Source organism: Zonotrichia leucophrys, chromosome 1A, assembly GCF_028769735.1.
Source record: "Zonotrichia leucophrys gambelii isolate GWCS_2022_RI chromosome 1A, RI_Zleu_2.0, whole genome shotgun sequence".
Classification (NCBI taxonomy): Eukaryota; Metazoa; Chordata; class Aves; order Passeriformes; family Passerellidae; genus Zonotrichia; species Zonotrichia leucophrys.
In genome coordinates, this window is record NC_088170.1 from 42,076,960 (window position 1) to 42,100,218 (window position 23,259).

A 23,259-nucleotide genomic window follows, 5' to 3' on the forward strand; every position below is an offset into this window, starting at 1 on the left:
GTAAGAGGAGTGTAAGCACCTAAGGATCAGAGAGCAATCAGTGAAAAGCACTCAGTCATTTCCCACCTACCACCTTCACCCAGCTACCACCTACAGCACTAAGAATGACCAGAGTTAACACCGACAGACTCAACATGGCCACAATTTGTTTGAGGGAAAAGAAAAAAAAAGGTAAAATGCAATGTAAAAACAAGCAGGAGGCAACAGTATTATATCCTTTCAGAGTCATTACTGACATTATGCAGTGTTATTCCAAAAGTTGCTATTGAAGAAAATAATAAAACTTCCTTAGACATTTGAAATCCGCAAACTTTCACATTCTTATGAAATCTGCCTTCACGTTTCATAACAAACAGATTAAGCCTCTGTAATTTGCTTGGAAAAAAGTATTAGTATCCTTAAACAAAGTCTCTAAAAAGGGCCCTTCAAAGCTGAAGTCTGGGGACAGGGGATTTTTACAGCTAGATGATTTTATTCTCCCTAGGAAACATGATTAGCCAGATTTTTTTACAAGCCACCATGATATACGAAGAGGAAGTGTTCCAAGCACCAGGATACTTGATATACAATTTATGGAATATGGAGTGAATAAGGAAAATAAAATTGTATCTCTGAAACAAAAAGAGAAGCAACATATGGAATAAGTTGGTAGGAAAGGCAATTAAAATAAAAAGCATATTAAAAAAACTTGCAAGAGAGACCTAAACTTGCTTCTTGAGAAGAAGGGGACTGGAAGGATAATAAAAATAGCAGGAAGGTAGGATTAAGATACATTTTGGAAGGGCAGGCATGTGAAGCCATATGGCCTTTTCCTGTTCCTAAACTATCTTATGTTCTTTGAACTCTGTGTCTCAGAAGCCAGTCTGATCAACACAGCAGGAAGTTTGCAGATTAGAGTATTATGCCAGACCGAAACATTGTGTAATCGAAAGAAAAAAAAAAAGGAAAAAGGAAAAAAGAGCACACACAGAATATTCCCAAGAACAGATGCTTGTCTCCAAATCCATATTTACAGTACTATTAAAGTCAACATGAAAATGCTTATCTGATTCCAAGCATATGCAAGACTTTCTGTTGACAGAAATCTGAAATTTTTTCTATCTCTCAAAAAGAAAGCCTTGTTTTTAGCTTTTTTTTTTTTTGCCAGGCAGTAAAACTTGCGAAATTTTCATATGTACCACAAGGGCCATTCCCATTACAGCCACACATACACTAGCAATTTTTAAAATGTGGAACCACAAAATGTTTCTAAGAAAAAAACCCAAAATGCACACTACTTTTCAGCCTCTTTTCTCAATCTCACAGAGCAGTTTTCAAACAAGAGAAAGTTCCTGAGCTCTGAGACATGAGAAGATTTTTCAGATGTGCCTCAACAGGATTTCTCCACTCTCCTGAAACACCTAAATCTAAAGAGCAGATTCTTACCCAGTGATCCCAGATGTTACATAGTCCTTCCCTAGGTAGTTATAACCATGGCGAATAAGATCTTCACACACATCCTTAACTTTACTGCCGCCAAAAGCCGTTCCATAGTGAAATCTGCCATCGAGCACCCCAGCCTTTCCAGCCAGGAGTTCAATCAACTTTCCTACCTGTCAGAGAAAAGCAGAGTTAGCAGCCTGGTCATTGGGACAAGCAAATTGCTGGATTGTTCACAGCACAAGTTAGTCAGAGAAAGTGTCCCAGATGGCAGCCTGGGCTATTGCATGCAACAGGAGGAGTTGAAGCAGACCAAGAGCCAGGAGTAGTCCTGTGTGAAGGGGAAAACTGGACTCATCACAGGGTCTGGGAACACCCTTAAGGTACCAAGTCAGGCAGTTCCACTTCTTCCAGTTATCTGAAAATGGGCAGGATCTGTGTGGCCTTCTGCTGTAGGAAACGGCCATGGAGACTTGATTTGCTGCAGTGCAGCAGGGGGGATAGAAGGCAAGATGCTAACAAAGGAAGGAAGATCAGAGGCTGTATGAAGGAAGCACTGAGGTCCCACAAAAAGGCCAGGCAGTGAGGTGTTTAGCAGGCAGTGACTCTGCAGCACAGGTGCAACACTCGCCTCAGTTCCAGGGAGGTGTGTATAATTTAAAAAGTTTTACAGGTCTGGATCTCTAATTGAAGCTCCTCTCCAACCTTCACCTCACAGTCTGCCCCAGCCAGATTAGTAGGTACAGGCAATAGGGAAGGAAGAACAAGAAATTTTCAAACACAAAAGGCGCAAGTGAAGTATTCAGTAGCATCCCTCTTAGCTTGACACAGAACAAAATGGGTATGATGCACAAAGAGCCTGCAACCCTGCTCCTTTTACAGTAGGATGTTTCAAAACAGTGAAACAGAGGGCTGACTACTAAGAGCAGAGCAAGTATTGGCATGATGACTGGAGAATATTCTCAGTGAAATCACACTTAAAGCTTTTTTGTCTTTAGTGGCTGGTCCCCTTCTCTTTCCCTCTTGGGGGACAGCGTCGTGTGAATGGAGCAGCCCCACTCACCGTCATACGCGATGGGAAGCCATGAGGGTTCATTATGATATCTGGGCAGATCCCTGTATCACAAAATGGCATGTCTTCCTGAGGAACAATCAGTCCACACACCCCTGCAGAAGAGAAAACATTTCAATTCACAAAACAGCAAACCACCAGCAGGGCTGACACTCATCACCAGATTTTCTTTAGTGTTTTCCTCCTCCTCTCTTTCTTATGGATCACTTTTTACCCAGACCCATTACCATGACCAGTACTCCCAACCTGCAGACTAGAAGAGAGCCCTAGTGACAGGATTGGCAAAATTAGCATACCCTTATATAATGCTCACAGTCATTTGTGAGTTAGCAAATTTGGGAACAAAGCTTTGGATCCTATTTTCAGAAGCAACTAAAAGTTTCTGTCCAATCAGACTGGAATATCCCAAGAGAGATACAGTTTTTAAAGCTGATGCTATAATTTCATGAAAGAAAAAAAACATCAGTAATTTGGCCTCTTAGGTTATGCCTTTGGACATACAGAATTATTATTGATTTTAATTTTATTTATCATATGTATCTTTGCAAAATACTGTCAATAAAAACACATCAAATGGGAATTTGACAGGGATAAGTAGGGGAAAATAAATAAAAAAATAACAAAGATTTTCTTCAGGTAACATCTGTTTGCAGAGTAAAGACTGCTATCAATGAATTACAAAGTGCAATCCACTCCACAGGCTGCTTTTATTTTGTTATTTTGTCAGTCCATGAACACAACCTGTCCCTTGAAAAGTTTTGGAAGCTTTTTTCAGTCTCTATCAGTATTGGATATAAAACAAAGAAAACCTTCCGAACTCTAAAAATATTGCAGAAAGAATTAACAGAAACATGAAAATTCATTTTAAATATGCATCATGCATCTCAAAATTCTCCTTCCAACCCTTTTAACTTTCTATAGTGAATTTTGCAGTTCAACATACTGCAGCTATAAACCATCAAGAGATCTAACATTCAAATTCAGGTGTTAAAATGCAGCTGCTTAAGCCCATACTCCTTTGAACCAAAGCTACTGTTTCAGCTGGACAATTTCTTCCAGAAGCCCTTAGAGCTGAAAAAGTCTGCAAGCTATTTGAGACCAGCCTGCTGCAACTGTGGCAGAGCAGGCTTTGGGAACAGTCCTGGAGTGGAGGGGGCTCCTGGAAGACCGAGAGTACTGGTTACATCCCTAAAAAGGCATCCCCCGACCAGCCAGCTCACAGGGGGATATCGGCGTCTGCTCAGGAGGGAGCTCCTCTTCCACTGTCCAAGCAAGACAGGGATAGGTGTATGGGACAGTAGTTAATAGAATGAGAATGGCAAGTATGGGGGAAGGGAGGAGAAAAAAACCATCTGGGGCAAGGGTGTGTGTGCTGCTGTATTTCGTTTTTAAACCTATTGAAACTAATTTTCATTGTTCTGCTGTGATAAATCAATAACATCCTTCCAGCTCTCCCTGCCAAGAAGCAATCTTTTGCTGAAAATAAAAAAAAAACCAACAAAACAAAACAAACCCTCAAACCAACCCATTATCTCTTCCTTGCACAGCTTTTTTTTTTTGCCTTAAATTTTATACATAAATACTCTGTTATATGTGTATTATTGTGCATACATTCTGCCTTATTTGCATTAACATCTAAGAAAGAGTTAGGTTGCATCTGGACTTCATGGCACCTGTAAGCCAAGAATTAAATCTCAGCTAACTTAAAATTACTTTAGGCTCTGAAAACCTTTTATATGCCAAGCTGGTTCCCATAGCAGACAGCCACTGTGTTGTTTGTTTTGTGTGAAAGTGAATGATAAAAGATCCATGAAATCGACACAGAAAGGCAGAACAGCAGAAAGAACTGAGGGCTCTCCATCATAGCGGCTTCTACCCTCCGCTGACTTGTGTAACAATAGGACCTACACACCCAACTGCAGATCTAACACAGCTGTGCATTTCATTAGATGAAGAGCACTAGTGACACAAGTAAATAATTAACTTATTCTGGTCCGCTGACTGTGGTTATGAGACCAGTCATAGCTGACAGATTTTAATACAAGTTAACACAAAGACAGCATAATGAGCTTAGAAGTTAAAAACAAAATATTTAGACAGAATCCAGAAATGTGAAGCTTACTAGGCCATTTATAAAGTTTCTATTTTACAGAAGGAAAAAAAAGGGAAAAAAGAAAAAAGGGAAAGCTATAAAGCCTTAGTTCTAAGATTCTGTATTTTAATAAGTTGCTGAGCCTGTAGCAGATCTATAGCATGTCTGTGTGTATTTAGAGGACAGAGAAGCTTCTTCCTACCCTGTGTTTTAAGAAAGTTCATTCAACTGTTGAAAAAGCTGAAAGATACCTTTTCTATATACAATCCTACTTCTAAAAGTAAGTAACTGCAATTAATTCAAAATGTAAACTTTATTTTATTCTGCAATTGCTTGCTTTCAGAAGCTCTTTAGGAGAATAATGCTCGCAGGTCTGCACTTTAAGCTCCTCAATTTACTACTCTCTTTTTTTTTTTTTTTTGCAGCAGAGCAGCAGCAGGCAAGCAAACAGCTGCAAAAAAGTGACCAAGTGAATTAATCCATGTAAGTGGAATTACCACTTGCAACTGGCCAATAAAACAGTAAAGGAGAGGAATTTAAAACAGCCTCAAGTTCCAAATTCTGTTCAAGTATGAACTGCATTTCTCAACTGAGCTGCTCAACTACACCCCATACAATATTCATAAATAAGGCACACTCAAACAAGGAGGCTGTTTTGCTCTGTGGCTCTTACTAGAGGTGAGTATTTCTTAACTGTCACTGATTTAGACATCACATGAAAATTGATCCTCAGCATTCATAGAGGACACATGGAATAATTTGGTTTCATTCACATCCCTTTCTCTCACAATTTTTATACGCTGCATCTGGAATTGAGTAATACAACTTGAGACTAAATTCCATATTGCAGTGGGACTGAATAGCTCTCACCTATACATTCTGGTGTCTCACCTGGGACCAGAATCCAGTACTAACAACCAGAAAAAGCTGCAGACAAAACAAAACCCAAAATCTGTTATTTAATGTGAATTAACAAGATGGTTATGTGCTTGAACAAGAAAGCACCTAGCAACTTGCTACATCTGATTTCTTTTCATTTGAAAAACAAATTAAATTCTAGAAAAGAAACTTCTGTGTATCTATTTTAGAATGTTGCCTTAGAAAGAAAATCAGTGAAAATGCTAAGAAATTCTTTTTACAATATCAAAAAGGAAAAAAAAACCTGGATTAATAAGCACGGCAGCTTAATGCAAGGGTAACAGTTTAAATTACAGTAACCTTAAATCAGACATCCACAGTGGTTTAACAGTGGTTTATATGCAAGTATAAAACAGCCGTGGGCAGTGTTTTTCAATGCTATTGTATGGCAGCCAATAAATGACAGTCCCCTGAATATGCACAATGGCCCCCAGCCCCACACACGCTATCAGCATCAATGCTGACAGCATCTCAAACCCATGTACCTCCACAAGGCACTGACAGCATAAAGAGCCCCTCACCCCTGTACTTTTGTCTGAGTTTCTTTTCCTAATCAGGAGAAACTCAGGTTTCCAGAGCTGGCACCTTTCGTGGGGCTGCTTTTACAGTTTGCTGACAAACATGAGCACAGCCAGACGAAGAGCGCGGTTCAGCGCAGAGGGGGAAGGGGGGCGGCTGGGAGGGGGCAGGGACAGAACGCAACACTATGGGAAAGTTTTTCACCAGGCTACGATAAGGTGCCTTCTATACACACACATGCCAAATGAAAAAAAATCATCAAATAAGTCAAAACAACCTAATATAGAAAACTAATTACTACCAGCAGGAGGGACATTAGAGAGCAAAGGAGATGACGTGAATAGAAGCAGCAGCAATACCAGTTTCTATCAGCAAGATAAAAAGAAGTGTGTTACTAAACGTGCTTGTTTACTCGCTCTAATGATACGGTGGTGAAAGCGCTAAAACTGACTTGAAAGGCGTCTATTTTAGCTTTGCCAGATTTGCCAGAATTTGGAAATACTCTTGAGAAATAAGACAACATCACATAATTAAGCAAAGTTGCAGCAGTAACACAGCGCTGTATGTTACAGACAAGTGACAGATTTGAAAAACTTAGTAAGGCTGAACAACGAATTCACAGCTGCTTCAAAACTCTCTAATTACATACTGCGTTGGCAAACTAAGCATAAAAGAAGTCTAGAAGAAAAAAGTGCTGTATCACATAACCTTTGTTCAATACTGAATCATTCACTGATCTATCATATCACTTGCTACATCCCATTTGACATAAGAGGTAAAGAACAGAATTAAAATTAACAGATAAATAATGCATAAGTAAACTTGATTAGTTTTCTTATTAAAAACATCACTCTAAATGAGAGGAGGTGCTAGAAGACAATACAGTTTGTACACTGCTTTCCCATGAGCTGCTGAATGGTCTGATGTGATAAATTTGCATAGTCTGAAGCACACAAAGAGCTGATTAATTGAAACCCTTACAATGTTTCTGGAAGCAGCTATTGTAAAACAATAACCATAGGAACTTTACAAAATACACATGGCTGAATGAGTCAAGAGCTTAATAAAATGTGTGTTCAGGATACACTATTTGGAAACAGAATTAGAGATTTTTATTCTGTGCCATAAAATGCTAAATCACGCTAATTTCAGAAGGTCAGTTGAGGATTTACTGAAAAGGTCAGAAGGTTACCTGTTTGCTGCTTGAGATAAAAAATGCTCTAATTTTCTTCTTAAGATAGCAAGCTAAACAGCGGTTTTGTTAAAAATACACAGAAAAAAAACAAGTCTGGGAAGTTTTAATGGCATTCTGACATTTTCTCAAATACAACCCCTGAAGATAAAAACATGGTAAGAAATCCCTACCTTCCCTGATGCCTAATAACTACTAATCATCCGACATTCCTGCAGTCGATTAAGAGCAAATTCTTTTTAATGCCACTTGAACCATTTAATTACTCTAAACTCACTGACATTCTATTAGAGATAAAGTACTCATTCTGACTTATAACATGGGGGGAAATTACACAAGTAGCCATTTAAAACAAACATTTTATTTTAAATGTTCTGCTTATCTGTACTGTACAAGTACCTATTAAAAGGAAAAAGATAGGTTGATCTCCACTATGAAGTTAAGAAAGCAGATGCTCAAACTATTAAAAATTTCAAAACGCAAGCAAGCTAGATGAGACGGATTGTCATGAAGTTTATGTAGTTTATAATGCAGTGAATGGATTTTGTGGTGACACTAAAGAACATGGTTCATTTAGGAAAACAAAGACCATCTTTCATGAATTTAAACTTGCTTCCTTGTCTTTAGAGTTGTTTAAGTGCAGATACTTCAGAAAGGTTTAATCCTTTATCTTAGATCTTCAGCTATTAAAAAGCTTCTGTTTGCAAGTTCAAACAATCTCTTGCTTAAATACAGTTTTTCCACTCCTCAGGAATACTGTTCAGTATTGCTGCTTAGTTCTGTGATCTACAGGACCTTTGTTAGAGGTGTTAATCCTTTTTCACATGAGAGACTGAGAAATGTTCTTTCAGAGAAGTGTTATATTGCTTTTTTTCACATCAAAGGAGCCCAACTTTTTCCTCATTGTGACTTGCAGCAAAGCAAGAGGAAATCTGGAAATATAATAATTTACTTTGTATGGAACTCAGATGAAGCTTCTTTAGCTTAACAATCCTTTTGCCTTCTGTGCTTTGAAAAGTGACTTTGCTTGAAGAATACAAGATTAAAACAACAAAATAATTAACCAAAAGAATTTTTTTTATCCTTCTGGAAAATATATGATGCAACATAGTGAGAACGAAGTCCTGCAGTTCAGGATAAACATAAAACTACCAGAGAGGATTTATTTGTGAGACACAAGAAGCTTAATAACTTTACAGACTATAGAGACAGTTCCAGTCCCAAAGATCTTACTGCAACATCCAGTTTGAAGATGAATATGAAAAAAAAGCAAAATATTTGCCTTTCAGAACACAATTTAGTGGCCTCATTTGTTTGGTTTTTTTTTTTCCTTCTCCCTATATACTTCTTTCTGAGAAGCCTTGAAGGACAGGCAACCTTTTACAGGCAGCTTGGAAGGAGCGCACTTAAAACACAGACTCACGTGAAAAGAGCGTGTGGTGGACAGGCCAGAAGCGGTGACCTTTGCCAACACCATGTTGACATGTGAGAGGACACAAACAAGGCAGCAAATACAGAGGCAGTGACACAGATCTGTGTTATTATAGAGGCCTACAAAATCTACCTACATATTTAATGGAAGGCTTTTCTGTAACAAAAGGCTAAAGCTGGTTTGTGAGATTTAATCTGTTGTATCCCAGACACTTTCTAATTCCTTTACTCTGCTTCCTTCTGCTCCAGTGACAAAGCAGAGCTTTGAAATACAAATCAATTTGGAATATAGGAAAAAGACCATCAAAAAGTTTGAAACATGGTTTGTACAAATCTCTTATTTTGCACATATTTAATTATTTAAAACCCATTACTACTACAATTCCATGACATCAGATGTCCTCTCCATGCATGCCTTCTAGAAAATAAATACATTCCACAAAAAAAGACTGACAATACAGACAGATATATGCTTTTTCTTCTTCTCACTGAACCAAGGTACTTGCTCGTTTAAGATCATTATCTGTTCGAATGGATCTATGGCAGGCTTAAAGCTAGCAGTCACAAATTACACTTGAAGTTGTAATTGCGCACATTCAGACCAAGATGAGAGAATTAAAAATTCTGTCTCAGTAGAAAAAGTTGAACTGTTAGTATTATGATTTCTGTTTCATGATTGCCTATATTTTTCTGATAAGACTGATCCTTCCCCAGTTTGATATCAGAGGATGATACTAGAAGTTATGTTAAGAAGCTATCAAAGGAGGTTTTCCCTTTCCTTTTCATGCCTTTTCTCCAGTTCTGCTATTGTCAGTATTGGTTTCTTCGTTGTACTGTTAAACTTCAGAACAGTGAACTGTACTGTTCTCGTCAGTTATTTTTCTTAGTATCCATCAAATGTATCCTCTCCATATTCCTCCTTTCTCCTGTTTACTGTAACATCTTTTTCTATAATGCACTACAGGGCAGTGAACTGAGAGGTTTACTGCCAGGAAGGCTATGAGTCTTAGTAAAATGTAGTAATTTGGAATATGATCACTCCCCTGATCACAAGGGATTATTAGTAGAGATTGATGTATGGGATAGCTACAGACACATGCCTACAAACTCTGTAACACAACTGTTGCAATGTTCCCACACTCATGTCTCCAAAACCAAGCTGAAAGTCACATTCTCAATAATTGATGGGTTTGGATTTTTATTAGTATTATTATTATTATAGTCCCAAGCACAGATAGAGGGTGATCAGCCATTGTTAACCTGATGCAGTGCCAGGTGTAATTATGGCTGCCCTAAAAGTTTACTACAGCATTTAAGGATATTGCTTTTCATTACCATGGGATTTCCACAGGTAGTTGCTTGCTCTATATTGTGAGACGTCTTACGTGCATTGTGTCATATGGAAGGTCTTCAGCACCCTGAAGCTATACTGCAGCCTGCCTGACAGAATTCTGCTTCCTTCTGTCATTCTTCCTTTAGCACCCATGGTTCTACATTTGTGGAGCACTCTTTTTATTATTTTTTTGAGAGATATGCAAAAAAGTTCATTTACATTCTGTTCTACTATTCCAATTGGTGCACATTAATAGCCCAAACTAGGAGAAAAAACTAACCTATTTAATTTTTTGAAGTAAATCCCCATAAATATTTATCATTATTAATCAGGCAGCTTCTTTAATATAATTTGGAGGCTTTTAAAAAAAATTCTAATACGAAAATTTGTCCTGCACAGTACTGATTGCATTATTATAGAATAACTTGCTGCTAAAATACTGCATACCACTTAGGAGAAGGGTTTAATTAGACAAAGCTGAAACTGTATCAAGAAATAGTCATTGCTCCAACACTGCTCCTAAGTTTTTAAGCACTGTACAACTTCATTGTGTATAAGACTGAAAAAGTATTAGAAAGAGAATCTACACAAAATCTTCCTGAAGGAGGATCTTCTCTCAGAAAAGGAAGAATGGTGCAGTTGAACATTCCAATTGCTCAACTCCTCCTGGTTGCCTCTGAAGCACTTCCTCCCCTCACTTATCTTAACTCTCCTATAAGGCTGCAGCGCAAGAACTAGACTCAGTTTTATAAGGAAAGTCAAGTATGTAATGCTGCTTCTTTACTTTTTTGAAACCTTCAACAGTACTGTTTTCCAAATCACTTGGGAACTCAGTGGGGATAGCTTTCTATTTTTAGATCAAAAACCATCTTGAAAATACAATCAGGAAAAATATTTCAATGCTTAGTAGCAGAGGAGTTTCTCTTCCTTAATAACAACAGAAACAATGGAAGTATTTCCTGAGAAAACAGAGTAATTATAATAATAATAAATAATATTAAATAAAATTAAAAAACAGTTTTGTGGGTGTGTGGAAAGACACAGATGATCTTTCAGAGAGCTGGATGTAACTGAGAAAGGCTGGCTGACTATTCTTATAGATAACACAAACTTGAGGCAGTATCTGGTAACAGCTGTCACTGTGGTCAACCACTGCCTTCTGCACCCATTTTACCTCTTCTGATTGACAGGTCTGCTGTAGGTAGATATCCTGATCCCCTAACCTGGACTCCACAGAAATGTGGATTACAGTGGTTAGCTCTGCATCTCACGACAGGGATGCAGTATTTCACTTCAGTTATAACTGGCCAGGAGTTATTAGGACTGTAAGGGGTGTACGGGCTGCAATGGAAAGGATTTAGTAACATCAACATCTTTACCTTTCCATCACATCTGACAAGAGATGTTCTCAAGCCAAAATAAGACCTAAAAATGTAACAAGATTACAAAACTCAGGTAATTGCACGGCACATACACTAACACAGAAGGTCATGCTTCCAATACTATAAATCTTGATTTTCCAAGTGTACAGAATGATGAGAACATATCAAAACCTGTCCCACACTGACACCAATGGGAACAAAGCATGCTTTTAAGTTGGTTACAGTCAGGCTGTTTTCAGTTACTTCTTTCTTAACACCCTTTGCATACCTTCCAGCTCTTTGAGATTCGGAGGATGATCTGATACTCATATTTTTTTATATTCAGGTCAAGGGAGTTCACTGCTGTTTTTCAGCAGATATAAAAGTAGGTCCCTGATTTTCATTTTCCAAGTAACATTAAAACTTGAGAACTACATGACACCAAGCAGCTTCCAAGTGGGCACTCATTGTCAAGTTTTGGTCTGAAGATCCAGAGCTGCCCCAGATCATGTCCCAGATGTATTTTTAAAAACATTTCCTTTCTTTCTCCTCTTTGCTGGTGCACCCCTAGTTGTGCATTTGCTCCTGATTTGCTTCCCTTTTACACCATGGCTCTGAGTTATCTACCTGCAGTCTTGTCTTCAGAGCAGAATGCCTGCACAGACCTGTGAATTTCCCATTTCATCTCTCTTCTTTTCTGTCTGTTCAGAACCTTCCCAGTTTATGACAACACACTGACAAATCTATCACCTAAATACAAATTGTGACTTAAAAAAAAACCCCAACCAAACCTCAAAAGCCCTGTACTTGTTTGAACTGGGGGAAACTACTGTATTTTTCAGATTCACAGATCAACAAAGAGACAAAAAGTAGTTTTTGCCAACATGTATTTGTTTCAGAAACATAATTGCTAAATTAGTTGAACTTAACAAAAAAAAATGGCATATGGCCTTCTACCACTGTATTCATAGAAGATGTGAACCAATCAATGGAAATGTACATTATCTATGTATAGTAGGCATATACAGCAATAATTTATTTTTATTAAATGGGTCCTTTACCTTTCTGCCCATGACGACTGCTAAATTTATCTCCAATTTCTGGACGTCTGGTTTGCCTCAGCAACATTTTGATCAAGAAAGCATCCTCTGCATTTGATGAAATCATTACTTTTTCAATGTAAGAATCAGTGGCGCCTTTGTACCTAGTAAAAGAAGCCAAAACATTGGTTTTACTTCTATGAACAAAACACAAGTTACAGACAACTATCTGTGTCTCCTCTTTGGTAAGCTCCTGACCAAACTGTAATCTTTATGGAACTTACATATGAGGAGAAAGGATTTTTTATATATATATATATATATATATATATATATATGTATATGTATATATATGTATATGTATATATATATGTATATGTATATGTATATATATACGTGTGTGTGTGTATATATATGTGTATATATATTTACATACAAGTTCCAGAATACCAGAATACAGCATGTTTCTGGAAGAGAAGTGTTTTAAGATTTGCAACATAAACTAATAGAGAATTAAGCTGAACTTGTAAAGGACAAGGTATGGGGTTTTATTCATGTGGGCTCTTCTTGACAGCAAAAGCTTCCTCACATATTACCAATTTGTTGATCTTCAATTAAAGAAACAACAGCCAAATATAGTTATATTTGAAGAAGAGAGTTTTCTAGAACTGAGTATATTTTTTCAGACAATTTTCCTTCATGTAATTTTCCCAGCTCTGAAATTATATTGCAACATACGTTACTGGCACATCTTTGTACTGTGGCTGCTGAGGCATACTGCTTCCTTCCAGAGGTGTCTGGGTCACAGTAGGCATAGATTTGTTCACAAGAACTTGCTTATTTTCTACTTTTTCACCTACAGAGAACAAGAACAAAAAGCACCATGAAAATGTATCTGACTGTGTCAGAAATACATTTTAAGCTTTAAAAAAAAAAAGGTGGAAGACAAACTGGAAGGAACATGCCCAAAAGTATGCTCTGCTGTTTTACTAAATATTGAATGGTAAGGTAATCACTAAACCAGTTTTCTTTGGTAAACCAAAGCAGAACTGCTTGCATGCTGGGTGCACTATGAGAACAGCTATTCAACATACCCTGGGTCAAAAGTCTGCACAAAAGCATCTGAAGTCATATGCTCTAAGTACGGAGAAAATAATTAGGGAATACTTTGTCATGACTGAACTGACAAATTTTAGAAATTCACACCTGAATTTGGGGCAGCCCATCATTCCACAGTGAGCTGTGCAAAACTACTGACAGCCTCCTTGTATTCTCGTATTTCTATTGATACTGATGTCATATATAGCTTCTCCCTGCTCCATTCCCTTATCCTCCCCTTTACACTGAAAACCAGATCAGGAGGATGTCCAATGATACAACTGCACACCAAGTATCTACCTCCCACCTCCTCCACTAAATTACACTGATCTTCAGCCTGCGTCTCTTCTGTCCACATGAACTATCTCAAATAGGTTTTTACCTACATGCTGAGAACAGCCTCAGTCTGGAGTCCAGCCCAGTCCTATCTATCCTAATACTTCAGAAGATTCTTGCCTTTTTTTCCTTAATTAACTTTGAAAGCTCCATTGTAATGTGTTAAGGAGCAAAATTGACCCAATTGTGTACTATAATGGAATTAAGTTTAATGCCCTTTAAAACACCTTTCTTACTAGATCTTAGCAGGTCTATTAAGTCATTTTCTAACCAAAGGATGACAGTTTGGGAGGATTCTTCCTCAAATCTATTATCATTTGAAAGTTATACACCTCTCTTTACATTCCTATTTATTTTTCTTATCTCTCTTCAAACATCTTCCTAAAGTGTTAAAACCATAAGGTTTTACTTTGTCAAATAACTGCACTAACTGACATCTTGTTAGGAGATTTTGACACGTAATCAAAATAATAAGGGGCCTATCTCTATCCTTAAGAAAACAACAGCATATGACAGAGAAACAGAGAAAAACTACAGTATTAAAAGCTTGCCAGCTTGGAAACATAAGAATACAAATTCTAATCTTCAGTAGATTCACATTATTAAAATCTTACTCTTCTACTTAAATATAAAGCTACTTTTTTCATGTACAAAAGCCCCCCCAATGACTGGTAACATGCTGCTTTCAGGAAATAATTTTTGTAAAATTTTCCATCACAATACTGTTGTCTTCAAGACAAAAATACTCCCAAGAGGCTAAGTATAACACAAGGTGCACAAGAAATACTGACAGAATATTAATTTCCACTTTGACTTTGAACATGCCCTGAGTGAACATGCAATTTGACCTACCTGGAGAGCAGATACCATCAGCATCTAAAATCTCATGGCGCCAGATGGGTTTACGGGTAGCTGCATCCAGCATCGGCCCCATCACTTTATCGAACGTCTGATTTGTGTATCGCTTCAGCGTGCACTTGGCATTCTTGTACACAAGGCACCTTCCAAAGCCTAGAATGGAATGCAAACTCATCTGCCTAGGGATTCAAAGATCCTTTATAACACATGACCAGGATAAAATCTGAGCTATGGAATATAAAATATGCTTTATTAGTTAGATTATTCATTGGCTTGAATATGCATAACGTTGTACACAGATACCTAGTGGTGCACAACTTGAACATCGGATCATGTACACTTTTTTTAGACTCTGGACTACAGTCCAATTCTGAACTGTGCTAATCTGCTTCTGTATCTCTGCACACATCATTTCTCTTGGAATCACTAAATCTCTTGAATAATTTTGGTGGTCTCCAAGAAGATGTAACACAGGACTGTAATAACGTGAGAGGAGCACTTCTTCCTTTAATGATTTCTAAGAAACCTGAACTTCTACTCATGTTTGTGGCTGGCATAAGTTGGTCTCCCAGGAAAGTACTGAGTGATTAGCATAATCAACCCATTATTCTTTTTTTCCTCACCTGAAGTTACACATACTGTTATAAAATTAGTGGGTTTTAGATGAGAAAAGCAGCACCTGTGGAATTTCTCTCTAAGTACAGCAACTAACCATGACACTAAAGACTCTAATCACATTTAGAATTACAGAGAGCCAAGAACAAGGCTTGCTAATAATCCTGGGTTGTTTTAGCTCATTTGAAAGATGGTTGTGGCCACATACAGTACATCTATATCTTCAGATTATGTCAAGTAATTCCTGACATGCACCACAGCTCTCCCTGTAAATGTTACCAGTCTACCAGAAAAGAAAACATTCACTTTTAAATCATGCCTGTTGCTGTTTTAGAAAAGGAGGCATAAATTAAATGCAGCAGACATTAATGCCAAAGATACATGCCTAGGAATACTATTACTGCTGCCTAGCAACTAGGAGGAAGGGCGTTTGGGGGCGGGGGGGGAATAAAGTGATGGAAGAATCTGACTTTGGCCACCCAAAACTAAAACCAGCTTGAACACTGCACTATGCCTACTCTTCAAGGAATTTATGGAGAAAAGTGAGAGTAGAGAGGCTAAGTTTTCAGGCAACTCCCCTCCAGCACTCAGCAGCATTGATAAGAAGTGCTGAAGAAATGTGGAGAGAGTGAGACAAGCTAGATCTACACAAACATGGGTCTGTGTTAGTTCACCTTCCCTTTGGTACTTATGTACTTTTACTTAAAATACACTGCACCACAGAGCTGGTATATTTTTTTTACGGAAGCAGGTCATTAATTTAGCTCTGGATAAACACTAAATTATTTTGCTTTAGACAACACTATTATTTTCTCTCAGAAAGTAGGCAATACTGCTACTGCTCCCTCAGAACACCAAGCTCACAAAGACACAAACTGCCTCAGGTTCTATTCCTTTCCTAAATACATTCATAAATCTAATTTAATCTACTGCTTTTGTTACTGGTGGAAATAATGAGATCTCTTTGTTAGTAACGAACAAATGGTCAGGTAAACATCTAAAAAGCAAGCCCAACAGAACAGATTAACTCATGCCTTAGGTTTTCTCTAAGCTAAGTGTTTACATCTTTTTTATTTGAGGTCAGAAGTTAGCCATTTTTTCTTATAATATCGAAACTCAGAATTTTATATGCATGCTGGCATCTTCACCACACTATTGTATGCATGGAGTTACAACCACTAATCATACAGAAAACCAGCAAAAGCATTCAAAGCAGTTTGGGAATTCAATTTCTTAACTGAAGATCTAATGCTCATAACTGCAATAAAATTTACTACAGGATAACACTACGAGAAAACAAGTTTATTAGAATATATATTGGAATACACACTGGAGAAGTGGGAAAGAGTTGATGGATCTTACCTCTGTCCAAAGAGGCTTTATTTAAGACAAGAGCATCTTCAATATCATAGCCACTGTAGCTCATCACAGCAACTGTGGCATTCTGTCCAGCAGGGAGCTTCTCAAAATCTATCAGTTCTATTGTTTTTGTTTTTACCATTGGCTTTTGTGGATACGCGAGGAGATACATCAGAGTATCTATCCTGTTTCTTTGATTGTATCCAATAGTACCTGCATGTAAAAGAAAAAAAAAAAGCAGTGAACATTAGTGAGTTTTCTAGGAATGTTTTGGATAAAAAGTTAACAAAATGCCAATTAACTAAAATCACACAAAAATTCTTCAAGAAAAGAAGGGGAAAAATAATAATTCAAACCAAAAGAATTTTATATTATTAATATATAAGTAGTTTCTTAATTTAAGCTCCCAGAAAGATTTATTTTGTCTTGAACAGAAAAAACCTAAGCATCAATAGAAAAACAACAAGAGAAATAAAAGTCACTTGAAGAAATACAGATAAGATGATTTTTTCTAATTACAACACTGAATCATGCAAGTATGAAGTGTTTGCTTTTATTGTTCTTATAGTCACTGGGTTTGGGTTTTTTTGTGGAGTTCAACTGGTGTTTCAGAGACCTGATCCAAAATTTCATGAAAACCAACAGAAAGATTATCACTGAGTTCAAGATAAACTGTGGATCAAGCTCTTCATCTTCAACAACATATTTCCTTCCTTTTTTGGGCAATAATTAGTTCAGCAGCAGCCCGTGTTAGAATGGGACAAAGTATAAACAAAGCATACCACTAGTAGCAGCCAAAAGTGATTTACTTTCTATTAGAAATTAGAAGCACCACTGATAGATAGACTACAGTAGAAGTCCACTTCTGTATTTGTCTTTCTACATGAAATTAATTTTAAATTTACAGTTCAGAATTCAACCCTTTGTAAAGACCTCCCAGCTTGAGACTGAAATTTTTGGCCCTGTCCCATCAGAATGCCAAAGTGTCTTCTGAAATCTGAGGAAAAAATAATTAAGACCCAGCAGGGAAACAAACCGTTGTGTAGCAGAACAAAAGTTAAGGCAATCATATATTATTGGAGTTTGCTGTACCAGGACTATGCTATGTCTCTAAGCAATTAAGAAATTACAGTCTGAAAAGTTAACATTTTAAAGTTATTTTGACATATTTAAGTTTTAAGTGCTAAACATTCTGCACTACTTTGTCCTTAGGATGTAAGTCTTTCAAAATCTTTCCATTTTGTCCTGCAGTTTCAGAGCCTGGCTGCATTCTTGGAAAGGTCAAAGCAGTCCGTGTACAAGGAAGATTTCACATGGCCAAGAAGCACATGTGAACACAAACCTGCTCACTGGGGAGGTCAGCATCACATTTTACATGCATCTACTTGCAACTCCCATTTACATGAAGTGTCTAGAAAACCAAACTCTAAAACGAGGCATTTCCAAAGACCTATCCTGTGCTTGGCACTAGGCTTACTTTCCTAAACCCCAACAGGTCTACTCTTCCCAAGGACAAGAAGAGATAGACAGCTCAACAGCTACTGTCTGAAAATTAACTGTTACAGCTGGCCTGGACTTCCTCAGGTTCTAGAAAGCAGATTCAATGACACAGACACAGAATTTTCAAATTACAAGAAAAATCTGGCAGAGTTTACAGGCTTGTCTCTTGCTTTAAAGCAGTTGTTTTTCTGTCTTTTCTTGTATAAGGCAACAAATCACCTTCGAACAGTATTTTTTGTCTCCAGTAAGACACAAGCTGGTAAAGCCTGGATTCCTCAAGACTGAAGACCTTTGCAGTCCCACCCTGCAAGGCCCCAGTACTTCTGAAATACCCTGAGATTTCACTTGGACTTTGCTCCCATTGTACTTTTGACTCAACTCCCCTGATTTTCCCAGTATACAGATCAGAAAATATACTTCCAAATAAGAGGTTTAGACCATTATTCCCCTCTGCATCTAGAATTTGTATGCTTTTAAGGTAGGTTGCAGTGAAGCTCAGCTTAAATGTTTCACAGATAGGGACATTTTCCTGATGCTGAGAGAAATCTTTCCAAGAGAAAGTCAAGCCAAACTTATCTTTCAAACTGCTTGCATTTTTTTCCTCCTCTGATATGCTTACACGCTACACCTGCTATGGTTCACTGGTTAAAGGTGCTAAGATAAAACTGGTGGTTCAGACTTCATTCTATCTTTTACACTTTAAGGGTGTCCTTTACATCCCAGTAACAATCTGTGGAAGTCCCTATATATCAAAGATTTCAGATGACACTTTAACATATTTCAGGTAATTCACAAATTACTTCTCTTCAGGTGTTTCATGTATTTCAAAACTGGCATTTTTATCAACGGTTCAGATAAGCCTAACAGAGCTGCTACTGTCTGGGAGTCAGAAGCAACTGATATTACTGAGATTCTGAGCCTCAATAATAAACTATATTCAGGCTACTCTTCAGGAGATGAATGCTGTATCAAATAGAAAACATATACATATATATCAATGACAGATACACTAGCAGGAAAGAAACTGGTTAGAGAATTACTCCAGAGTACAAATGAAATAAATTAGCCAAAAACCACGGCATGTATCAGCAATATTATTCCTAATTGCTGAGATTTAATGGTTATACAAATAATCCTTTCTCTAAACTGGGCTAACAAACCACAGCCTGAAACCACAATCTGCTTATTTAAAATAAAGCAGCAGCTCTCTTCAGAGGACTGGGGTGCTGGGATGAGCCCTCTGTGTGGGTGCTGAAATGAAGGAAGTCACTAGCTTTACTTCTGCTCTCTCTCTGAAAGAACAGAGCCCTTGTTTGCTCCAGCCAAACAACCAAGCAAAAGTAAAGTATAATTAAGGTTCACCATAACAAACCCTGCTCACAATGACTCACATTTATAATTATCTCACCAGCAAGAACCAATTTTTTTCATTGGTAATTTGCCCTGGTTAAAGCAAAATACACAAGGTTGACCTGGATACAACAAAGATTATTTTCTTGCTTTTCTCAGTACTTGATATATTGTGAATGCACGTGTGCATTCTTCCCTTCTTTTTTCAATTTCCTGACAGTTGTTTTTTTTCTTTTTAAGTGTCATTTGAGTATCCTTTAGTGTGAAATAATAACTACAAAAACACTTTCTACTGATATTTAGCATAAATGAGGCATTGCTATTCTGATGCTGAAACTTTTGAGAACTCACCAGAACAAACAGCCAGCTAAAATAAGCATTAATCCAATTGTCTGGTGTATCACTTCCAACAACATTAAACTGTACAATCAAAATTAACAAGGATACAGAAATCAATCCACTTGAGCCAAAAGGGTTATTACTGTCCATGTCAAGAAAAGAACTGCTGTAATTCTGTATTTCCCTGTTTTCACCATGGATTTTCTATGTTTCTGTCCTTTTACATGAGCACAAAGCAAGAGAGGAAGATTTTAAATGCTGCAATAAACCTTGCGGAGGGACTCCGACTCTGCTCAGACAGATTGTCACAGTACATGCATTAGGTGATCCAGATGTTAAGTGTTAGAAATATTCTTTTCACAGTAGAAAGATTAAGGAGTGGGTTAAAAAGATTATGGGTAAAATGTGTGTTGGGGGAGCTCATTTTTGCATCAGCACTTCTGTGCCTACTACCAAGGAGAGGAGAGGTGTCAAAATGAGGTCGTGTCATAGAGCACAAACAATCCTCAAAGAGCAGTGTCAGAACAGAACTGCGGCCACAGTGCTTCTAGATCCAGCTGTGATGACCAGTAACAGCTGGTTTTGCTTTGAGGTTTGTTTAGATTCTGCGCTCCTATGCTAGCTGTACAAAATTTGGGAGGACTCTGGCTCTCAGTCCACCAAAGAACTTTCATAACTGTCAATACTCCCCAGCACTGAGTTCCTTGAAGCATATTTATCTTCTCAACTCAATTTTAACACATTCAGCTGGCTACAGTACAAGGCAGAACAGTATATAAAGGGCTTTGCTACTTCACAAAAGCAAAGCAGAAAGTCCATGATACAGTAGCAAGCTTTTTTTGTAATATTAAAGTTTTTGCTTCATTATAAGCTTCTACAACAAAGCTCTCACCCACCTATGTCTGTCCCCTCAAATACTTCCTTTCTTTCAGAGGTAACAGTAATAATCAACACCCAAATCTTCCTCTTAGACAAGACTTGTGTTATGTCATATGGGTTGAAGCTGCAGGGTACAGTTGTGCTGTGAGTGTACAGCTTGCTTTGTGTACCCACACCATCACTTACATAGCAGTGCACGTACAATATGGGGGATTTCTGGCAGGAAAACTGTATTTTTTCATTCTTCAAATTAGGCTTTTAGACAGTCACAGATGTACAATGTGTAAAACTGATTGGGTTTTTATGTCTTAATGGAATTAAAAAGTCAAGTTAAGAACTATTTCTTAACTGTAGAAGCCTTTGATCCTCTGAAGTATTATTTTACCAACACATTAAATGCAAACAGTACAGACTCTTGTATTTTCATCTTAAGTACTTCTGAGATTTGAAGCTACAACTGTTAACCTTCCACCGAAATGTCAACATTCAACTGAGGTCTTTGCAGCTCCTGTTGTATTTACTACCTAACTTGCTCTCAGTCTTACAGTTTAACCTGCAACATATGGTAAATCATCTATACCAAAAGTGAGGAGTTTTATTTCAATTTAATTTTACTGAAATCCAGTTTGATCATAAAGTGCAGTCCTCCAACAAGATGACTCATCTACCCGTGAAAGGGAGATTTCAGGACATGTAATGCTCTCCAGAATAAACATTACTATTTCAGGACCTAATACTTGTCAGGGATACTGTATTACAGACCTCATTCCAATATCTGATGTCCGCTCTCCACTTACTTGTGCTTTCACACCTTTCCTTAGCTTGATGTTGCTTAAAAAAGAGACTTCAAAAAGAAAAGACTGTCCAAAGCTGCTGGCACAGCCCTGTGATGTGATCAGAGGGGGTGGGTCAGTGTTGACAAGTACAAGGCTCTCCTTTCCCAGTCTGAACCCTGGGCTCCCTTCACTGCTCCAGGTTTTGACTGTCAAGGAGTGACATGGACTTGGACATGAGACTTTCCCCATAGCAGTGTTGGATGAGGAGCTGCTCTGCAATTTCATTATGGAGAAAGAAAGCAATAAAGGTGGATGGTAACTTAAAGGTTGGGGTTTGGAGCTACACTACATCACATCTCTTCACAAAAAAAATCAGAAAAAAGTATGTGCAATGTTTCAGGAATACCCTCTAGGTCTCATCTGATCAGTAAGGGTAGAGAAAAATCATCTCTGCCCCTACATATTGCCATTTATGGTGGCTTTTTAAAGAAGTTATTACAAAAAGCTTCTGCTGTTTGCAGGTACTTCAGACAGAGCAAAATAAAGCTCAAGTAATCTGCCAACTTGTAAAATTTACTTTTATCTAGCTGCTTATTCTTTGAGTCAGGTGTTTTGTCATAATAAACTGAAACAAAGGCTTTTTTTATTGCTCAAGATATTCAATGGCTTTTGTGTTCCTAGCGTCAGCAGGAACGTCAGAGGATTGTATCCAAGGAGCTAAATGTGCAAGACCTAGGGTCAAAGCAGCTGAATACACCAACCTCAGAAAACACAGACAATGAATTGCAAATGACACTCAAAACAAAACGGGGAAAAAAACCTTCACACAGGAAACTACAAAAGAACTCCACAGATACTGAATTGGCTTTCTGTACACACTGATCCTGCTTAACTGTGTGTGGTAACTTACCAAACCTTCTGAGACTAATAGTCATAAAATAGAGACTCAGGGGTGGGGAAAAGATAATGGGATGGGGGAGAACTGTAAGGAAAAAAGATTGCATTGCTCCTCTTTCCACCCACCCAGGTTTTTTTTTTTAGTTTAAATAGAGAACATGCATCTTGCTATTTTCGGTTTTCATGTGCTCGACATGATGTTTCAGCGTAAGGCAGTTACTTTGCTATTAATTCTGATGGAGAAGTCTCACAAAACACGTAGTGTTTAAGCTTTGAACACACAGCACAAAACACATGGTTTAGTAAACCTAACTGAAGTGGCAGTTCCCTCATGAAACAGAGTTGTGCTACTGTAGCTCCCAGCTTGCAATCAAGCCATCAATACAAGCCAGGAAAGCAGCCTGTAGAGCACCAGTCTGAATGCAGCTGCCTGAATTGATGCATGACTGCTCAGGCTCCTCTGCCTTGATCACAGGCCATAGACTTGGACACTGTAATGCTGATTTCACTGAGTATTAAAGAAAGGATTAGAACTTAACTGCTGTTAATTACCTCCACCAGCAAATTTACAAAACGTTTGGGTTTTAATGACCAGATATGACACTTTCAAATTAAATAATAAGTAATCAGAAAATTAATTTTGTTTCAGTGCTCACCCTCTTCATCCAAAACAGCAAAACCAAAAATATCTAAACTATGGCTGTGGAAAAGTGTTCAAATCATTAAGAACTCTTTCACACCTGAGTCTTCTTATTCTCTGATGTCAATGTTAACTATTGATATATTTATTTTTAGGACATTTACTCAACCAGTCAAAGAAATGCTCCTCAATCTGTGCTCTGTCTCTCTTTGTGAGAACAATTTTTAACTCTTTT

At 37.7% G+C, this 23,259-nt stretch overlaps 1 protein-coding gene across 1 annotated transcript in view; it reads right to left on the reverse strand.

Moving 5' to 3' along the window:
• The window catches only part of POLR3B (RNA polymerase III subunit B), an 83,318-nt gene that overhangs the window by 13,952 nt on the left and 46,107 nt on the right, over positions 1–23,259 (reverse strand). Inside the window, exons 20-25 of the mRNA XM_064702525.1 lie at positions 16,647–16,856; positions 14,664–14,822; positions 13,116–13,233; positions 12,399–12,541; positions 2,483–2,586; positions 1,426–1,592 (exon numbers count right to left, since the gene is read on the reverse strand). Of these exons, the coding sequence (XP_064558595.1) occupies positions 1,426–1,592; positions 2,483–2,586; positions 12,399–12,541; positions 13,116–13,233; positions 14,664–14,822; positions 16,647–16,856 (901 nt within the window). The remainder of the gene's footprint in view (positions 1–1,425; positions 1,593–2,482; positions 2,587–12,398; positions 12,542–13,115; positions 13,234–14,663; positions 14,823–16,646; positions 16,857–23,259) is intronic.